The sequence below is a fragment of the Poeciliopsis prolifica genome, unplaced genomic scaffold, assembly GCF_027474105.1.
Source record: "Poeciliopsis prolifica strain line A6 unplaced genomic scaffold, Auburn_PproV2 SCAFFOLD027, whole genome shotgun sequence".
NCBI lineage: Eukaryota > Metazoa > Chordata > Actinopteri > Cyprinodontiformes > Poeciliidae > Poeciliopsis > Poeciliopsis prolifica.
This window is the reverse complement of record NW_026562402.1, coordinates 3,652,456-3,660,501: the sequence shown is the minus strand read 5'-3', so window position 1 is coordinate 3,660,501 and position 8,046 is coordinate 3,652,456. Positions and strand designations below refer to the sequence as shown.

The 8,046-nt window shown below is 44.5% G+C and overlaps 1 protein-coding gene across 1 annotated transcript; it reads left to right on the top strand.

Annotated features, from left to right (window-relative positions):
- Positions 1-892: 892 nt before the first annotated feature.
- Positions 893-7,998, top strand: LOC129371815 (protein-L-isoaspartate O-methyltransferase domain-containing protein 2). The gene is made up of 7 exons (XM_055048626.1): positions 893-992; positions 3,012-3,242; positions 3,321-3,471; positions 3,552-3,654; positions 3,954-4,125; positions 4,821-4,944; positions 5,388-7,998. The coding sequence occupies exons 2-7, from the start codon at positions 3,087-3,089 to the stop codon at positions 5,951-5,953; spliced, it is 1,272 nt and encodes a 423-aa protein (XP_054904601.1). The 5' UTR covers positions 893-992; positions 3,012-3,086; the 3' UTR covers positions 5,954-7,998.
- The last annotated feature ends 48 nt before the right edge of the window (positions 7,999-8,046 follow it).

Sequence of the window (8,046 nt, the reverse complement as noted above, 5' to 3'; positions counted from 1 at the left end):
TTCTGTCAAACTTCTGAAACACTCAAACAGCAACAATGCCTACAAGGATAATTATAATGTTGATAATGGTATATTCTACCTTCATAGTGATGAAATAATTATAGTGCTTGACTGAATAATAGTATTTGACTGCATTGAAACACTGCAAAATTAATCATTGCTGTTTTAATGCAGGGTGATTAAGGGGAAAACAAAAACAAAATAGACACACGAGGAGCCAAGGACATTGGTTTCTGATCAGAGTGACCGCTGATTAAATACACAAGACTCTAGGATTAATTTAGCCTGTTCAGGAAAAATCCTGGTAACTCATATGCTTCTTCTTTTGTGTATCGAGTACAGGCTTAGTTAAACCAGAACATCTGGAAAATCTAGACTTGTGAAACAGGCCACATAAATGATTGATTCCAATGAAGATTGAAGCTGTTTCTATTCCAGGCCTGACTGAACTTTAGAACAGTCATTAGTGACATTTTAGAACATTCAGCTAATTATGCTCTAATTAGCTGAATGGCTAAATGCATTTATCTATTTATTCATATGTAAATATATTTAGATAGATAGATAGATAGATAGATAGATAGATAGATAGATAGATAGATAGATAGATAGATAGATAGATAGATAGATAGATAGATAGATAGATAGATAGATAGATAGATAGATAGATAGATAGATAGATAGATAGATAGATAGATAGATAGATAGATAGTGTAATTGTTGTTAATGCAAAAACAGCAACATGAATATATTTCTTTATCTGAGAAATGAGAAGTTGGAGCCGTTCATAAAAACAGGGCCTTTCCCGACCTGATCTGAACCATTACATCCCCGCTTTGTGAAACTGGGCCATCTTTTTTTACGTGCTCGGCGTGTGACGTCATCACGTCAGATGGCCGAATGTTTACATCCAGCAGTGGTGCGTTGACTGGATCCCCCACCACCACCACCGTCAACAACAAGAAGAAGAAAAAGAATAGGCCGACGAGAAGGTAGGCAGCTGAGACAGAGAGCGGTTCCCCTGCCGGTTCCCCGCTCACCGGGCCCGAACCGCGGCTGCTGGCGGCTCTTCTCCCCGCTGCGGCCAGCTTTGGTCCGCGCGTCGTCTCGGTGTTTTCCCCCTCGTGTCTGGGGGACATAATGCAGCGACGTGAAGGTGTTACTGGCTGTTTTACTGCTGTTCGGGTGGAAATAGCGCTAAAGCAGCCCGCTGTTGGTGTGGTGGGGTTTAAACTGGATGGTTCAGGGTGGCGCTAATGGCCGAAGCCCCAGCAGCAGGATGGTGAATTAAAACCTGCGGCGCCTCGTCACAGAAACTCTCTAGGACAAAAAAGAAACATCCACAGAAACGCCAGGGCCGAGCTCTGATGATTGGCTTTCATATAAACGGTGCACTAAAACAACTGGCAAATGATTTAGAGCGCCATCATCTGGTCATTTCCCTCCGGATCCCTTTTGATGGGGGACCCCTGGTTTGTTCCTCAGCATCCCTTTCAAGTCGACTCATCAAAGACCGGCAGCAGCAGCAGTAATATGGAGCTAAGCTGCTCCTTCGTTGGTTTACAGCCTCCTGACGGGCCTTTGGTTTGGTCTGGCCTGATCTGATCTCTGGAGTCCAGCCAGCCTCATGCTGGTGGTGCTGACCTTGTCAATCATTACTGTGAATGTGTCATCAACCTAGACAGGAACACACCAATGTTAGATAAGGAATGTTTATTTCCGTATTCAAACCAAGAAATTGAATTCACTTGATTTTTATAATCATTTGATGGCTTGAAACCCAGAGACAGCTCTTCAACACGTGGACCAGTTAGAAACCAGGCCTTCCAGTTAAACCACAGGACCCCCGACTGCATACCTACATGAGTTGCTGGTCCTTGCAAGACAGATAATAACGCAACAAGAAGGAGTGCACCGATTGCAGTTTTCTGGACGGTCGCTCATCTTTATAAAGCCAAACCTGCTGATTCCAATTTTGGCTGATTTTTGTTGTTGTTTTTTTGGTCTGAAAACGGCACTAAATATCAAGACAAAGTTGGCAACAGAGGATGATTATTGTTAGCTGCTACACATTCAGACATGACATGGTAGGCAGGTCTGTCCATCAGGTCTCTGTCACGGCAGAGCAAAAGGGGACAGTGTCTGGTTTTAAGATCTTTGCAGTGGTAGATAAGGTAGGTTACTAAAGTAAGTATCGACCAATCAATTTATTGGTGCATCCCCACTAATAACAACCGTTCACACACGCTTGGAGTAACCAGTAAACCTAACAGGATCAGTTTTTGGACAGCAGGAGAAAGACAGAGTAGCCAGGGAAACAAAAAAGTCCAACTCAGGACCATGTTGTTGCAACGGTGCTAAGAAGTGTGCAGCTGTGCAGCTGATAAACACACACACACACACACACACCCATGCGCATTATTTCAAAGTAACATGAAATAGATCTAAGATGAAATTTGTCAATGTGGAATTACAAAACTGTCAGAGTTTTGAGATTTAAATACCCAAATGAAATAAAAATGTGGAATTTCTGTTCTTTTTGCCTTTTTAAAATTGTTTTGTTGTTTTCTGTTTGACTCATTTTCACCTTATTTTTGGTGCTTTTCATGGGGACATAGATCTTCACAGCATAGTGTTGTTTGCTCATTTTCGCTCCATTTAGCCCCTTGTTTTTCTCCCCCTGGAAAAGACAAAACAGACAGTTTATCAAGTGGGTGGCAGAACTCAATGACGTTTTCGTCCAGTCCCGTTCTCATGAACTCAGTATTGTGTCTCGTCCGGTCTTGTGAATTTTAGTGCTACACTAAACGGGTGACCCCAATTCAGACAGAGAGGGTTGCATTGAGTGACCTGGGGTCACCTTAAAACAACTGAACAAAAAACAAAGTAAAAACTGGAACAATAGATTAGGACCATATATGACCTGAGAGAAACTCTATTTCTGTCTGCTGTCACAAAGCAAGTTCATGTCGTCAGTGGCACAAGAATGTTTTTTTTTTTTTTTGTTAAAGGCTGTTCATCTTGGAGAAACCCAGAGCTTCCTGAAGTCCCGTTGGGTTTGTTGCAGTTCTTTTCCTCCAGTCAGGATGGGAGGAGCTGTTAGTGCCGGAGAGGACAACGACGACCTGATCGACAACCTGAAGGAAGCTTACTACATCCGCACAGACCTGGTGGAGCGAGCTTTCAGAGCCATCGACCGGGCCGATTACTACTTGGATGAATACCGGGACAACGCCTACAAGGTGAGGAGCGACTCTGCTACCAGCCAGCGCCGGTCCAGAGAAATCCCCTTCCTCAGCGTGGCTTTCTGTTCTGGACAGGACCTTGCATGGCGCCATGGGAACATCCATCTGTCTGCACCGTGCATCTACTCCGAGGTGATGGAGGCTTTGGAGCTGCATCCCGGCCTCTCCTTCCTCAACCTGGGCAGTGGGACCGGCTACCTCAGCACCATGGTTGGGCTCATCCTGGGTAGGCCAGTACAGATCCAAGTCCTGACTGCTTTTCACAAACATCCTGAAATAACTCAGATCACGTTGTTGGTTTTTCAGGACCATTTGGGGTGAATCACGGAATAGAGCTGCATGCAGATGTGATCGAGTACGCCTACCAGAAGTTAGACTCCTTCATCAAAACCAGTGACAGTTTCGACAAGTAGGTCCAGGCAGATCTGTGACATTTACCTTTTTTTTAAGCTACAGTCAAATAAAATAAAATAAATATGCTTTATTTTAGTTTCTTTGGTATGTAATATGGAGGAATTTTGCCTCAGTGTTCTTTATGGAAGCTCCCTTCCTCTCAGTGAGGTTGAGGTCTGAGTCTTGATCGGGTCCTTGCAGCATTTCTCCGGTGTCTAGTTGTAGATGTGCTTTTTCCGTTGATGATCTGGTTTTTGTTTTGCTTTTTTCCAGAAACAAATAGACTTCTGCTTCTTTTTGTTCACTTTTTCCCAGGTTTGAGTTCTGTGAGCCATCCTTTGTGGTGGGCAACTGCCTGGAGATCCCCCCCGAGAGCCGCCACTATGACAGGGTCTACTGTGGCGCCGGGGTGCAGAAGGAACACGAGGAGTACATGAAGAACCTGCTGAAGGTGGGGGGCATCCTGGTGATGCCTCTGGAGGAGAAGGTCAGCCCTCCGCATCATTGTCTCCATGACACTTTCTGTTTCGCTCTTCTTCTATGTTTATTTTTGATTGTTGTTATTATCTAGCAAGTTAAAGTTTTACTTTTTTTTTAAATCTTGTGACTTTGGAAGACACATTTTCATTTTTAATCTGTAATATTACAACTCAAAAACATAAAGCATTCACATTTTGTCAATTTGCAGCCACCAACCTCGATGTTTTTCATTAGAGGTTTGTGTAATAAACCAACATGTGGTGAAGCGGAAAGTAAAAACAGTAATATTTTTCCTACTTTTTAATTTTTTATTTTCACCAAATAACCCAGGAAGTGAGGCATGTGTTGGTTGTCAGTCTCCTTTACTCTAATGCCTCTAAATACAGCCGAGTTGAACTGGTGCGTCAGAAGGTATTTAGTAACTAGAGTCCACCTGTTTGTAATTAAGTTATAACTCCAGCTGTTCAGAGATTTTCATGCCAGAGGACATTAGAGTACCAGCAGCATTAGACTGTTATTGCGCCAATAACCAGAGTTCCGTATGTTAGGCTCAGTGCTGATTTATTACTCGGGATTGCTTTTAAAAACCTATACCGTTATGAGGTCACCGCCGTCCTCATGGACCCATTGACTTGCATGTGAAAATAAATCTGACGAAGAAGAAATGAGGACGAATGACTTCACTCTGTTGTGTGTCTGCAGCTGACCAAGATTATCCGCACCGGACTCAACAGCTGGGAGACGAAGAAAATCATCTCTGTGTCTTTTGCTCCCCTGGTTCTGCCTAAGCACAGCCCCAAGAGCAAACCCAAGACGGCACCTTTGCGTAAGTCTCACTTCAGCTTTTCAGAGAACATAGTGATGTTTGTTAATGTTCGCAGGATAATAACGCACACTAACATGAGGCACCATCTCAGAGTCATTAAATCCTCACGCATAAAACTGGGAATCATTTTGTCAGCTAAAGGGTAAAAATCAACCTGTAATACCTCCGACAATGCGTGAATATCCATTGCAATGTTTCAAATGCAATAGGCATGGAGATGGAAAAGAAAGGGAGAAATGGAAAGGAGATAAGAGTGGAGGAGAGAAAGAAGGACAACACCCTAGAAGTCTGCTTCTATACCTGCAGAAAGAGAGGAAAGAAAATAGAGAGAGACGGCCATTGATGCCTCAATCAAAAACAGACTTTAGAACCGGGGGAACAAGAGTTCTGGACAGAACTTTTTACAGTTTATTGATTTGTCTTCTTGTTTCCTGACCTTCTAGCCAAGTACGAGGTGCGGACATTACAGGAACTGGCCCGCATCTGCATCCGCCACACCCTGCGGGTGACCACAGACGGAGGGGACGGTCAGGCGCGCGGCCGGGGCTCCTCCTTCAGCGTGGGCCGAGGCCTGGCGGCGGCCGGCCTCCACAAGTACGGCCCGCGCTTTAAGCGCCGTCGCGTCCACCGGCGCCACTGCAACACCCTCATGCTTGCCACCCGCCAGGTGGTGGCCGGTGGAGGGATGGCCCCTGCCTCCCTGGACAGCAACAACAACCAAGAGGGACGAGTGGAGGACGAGGAGGCAGTCGGAGAGCGGCAGGCCAGGCGGCCGGCGAGGGGCAGCCGGAGAGCGGGTAGGGGGAGGCTGGTGGAGGAGGAGGAAACGGTGGAGGAGGAAGAGGAGGAGGTGGAGGTGGAGAAACAGGACGAAGAGGAGGAGGAGGAGAAGGAAACGGGCGAACTGCTGCGACCCCAGCCGGCCGTCAACGTCCTGAGAGAGAGGATCCTGGGGCTGCCGCTGCCCGAGCCACTCAAAATGTACCTGCTGTACTACCGGGAGAAATGAGCCGAGCCGGCGCCGCACCGCTCCGATCCGCAGCCTGGAGCTTCTCCAGCCGGCCCCGAGCCTCCGTTCCAACCTAACAACCCCCTAACAAGACCAGCTGACGACCGCCATCCTCTCCATCACCATCCTCGTTTCTCTCCGTTCTGTTCCCTGAGACTGGGAAGATTTCCGTTTCCTGTGTGGCAGGACAGCGCTGTGAGCTTTAAACGGACTCCTGCCGATGAAGACAGTTTGCAGATGAGCTCCGATCAGTTTAATAACCAAGCAGAAGATTTTTCAGGGAGCAGGGACCAAAACAGTTCAGCTTCAACCGGGAACAGAGCGGCCTGACACTGCAGAGGAGAGGAGGCTCACGGTGAGGCGCTGCGTTTCACTCACTGGGTCCACAAGTGTGAGAAGAAGAAGCAGAGCTGGTGTCAAGATCCCTCCAGCTGCAGCTGCTGGTGGCGGGTCGGGTTCTTTTCACTGATGCATCTCATTAGACAACTCAGATCCAGTTTATTTCAACCCGGCAGATTTCCCGTTGAGTCAGCAGGGAATAATCGTAATGTTTTTCACAGAGAATATATTTTTAATAGTGTGAAATCTAAAATCCTGGGAGCCCGCATGCCCCCCCCTTCACCCCCCACCAAATGATTTACTCAACAAACAAACAGAAGCTTTGAGTTATAAAGTGGAATGAATTAATAGGCAAACTCACTGAAATATTCAGTCAAAAGTCTAAATGTTCTGAGCTCCTGTCTGCTTTTTCTTCACCAGTGGAGTCTTGTGCAGCGAGCGTGTATGTATTTGCTGTTTATTCTTTTAATGGTTCAACGTTTATTCTCTACCGTTTCACTTTATCACACATATCTTGATTTGTGTTGATTACTGAACATGTGGACACCGACATCTATGAGAAATTAATGTCAGTCGGCCCATTAGAAATATGTCCTCTGAGAAAAACATGAAACTTTGACATCTTTGGTTTCTCCTAGTCTGTCATGGAAATTCTCGGGACAAAGCCCGGTTGAAGTAAAACCCAAAATGCCCTTTAAATTTTCTGCTTCCCGAGACCAACTTTTTGTTAGCATTTCAAAACCTTTCGTGGAGAGACGTAGACTTGATAGAAGCTTGAATTTTCCATTTCTTTTCTATGCATATGTTTTATTCTTCGGGTCCAGTCTGGAGCTAGAATCCTCACATTTGGCCCCAGGAGTTGTCTCAAGTCCATCTGGATCCCTTTGGACTCTCTTAACCGAAATAGAAGGACCATAAAATGCATATTAATATTCCTTTTTACATGAATGAACTAGCATGATAAAAAAAATACACAAATAATCTTCGACATGCAAGTTTTCTCCCATTGTGTACTCATCATTTTTTACGCAATAAATTGATTTGTTTTTTCCTTTAGTTTACGAGACTTGAAGTGGTGTGGACATTTTTAAAAGTGTCTTGTGTTGTTAATCCTACAAAGGTACTTCAATAAAAAAGTATCTCCTGTGACTTTTTTGGACTCTAGATTCTAGTCTTATGGGGCATTACTCCTTTGTCCCCTTTTGCTTGTCTTTTTGTTGCTTTTTTTCTTCCGGTTCCTGACCCCTGACCTGTGCCAAACGGACGCTGCACAGGCAGATCTCCAGATGAAACAGCAAACAAGGAACAAGTCAATCAGAAAGAAGATAAAATGGCAAAAAAAGTCCAATTCAGAACTGCTCAGCTGGTTTGTGAAAAAGAAACTGTGACGTAAACAGAAAATCGACTGTGTTTAATATAAAAAGACTTTCAGTAAATAGGTAAATTATAGGTGCAATAGTAAAAATCTGTTTGAATTTTAGGATTAAAAGATGATTACATCCTCTCTCTCCGGATTACTTCTGGGCCTGCTGGATCTACCTTCGAGTATTGTATGTAGGTCATTTGTTTGTCATGCACTTTGGCTTTTGTACATTTGTGCTCCTCTGCTGAATGTATATGAATATTATGTTCCACTTTTTAAAAAATCATTTCAGATCAGAGTGACTTTAATTTGGAACTGTTGATAATAAAGTGGATTCTAAAGATGCAATAACTTCTTAATCCGTTGAATGATGTCATTAGACCAGTGAACA

Bases quoted from the DNA above. Each gene is read 5' to 3' on its own strand.
- LOC129371815 (XM_055048626.1), top strand. From the start codon at position 3,087: ATGGGAGGAGCTGTTAGTGCCGGAGAGGACAACGACGACCTGATCGAC. The intron at 3,655-3,953 runs GTAGGTCCAGGC...ACTTTTTCCCAG, and splicing joins ACCAGTGACAGTTTCGACAA to GTTTGAGTTCTGTGAGCCAT. The intron at 4,126-4,820 runs GTCAGCCCTCCG...GTGTGTCTGCAG, and splicing joins TGATGCCTCTGGAGGAGAAG to CTGACCAAGATTATCCGCAC.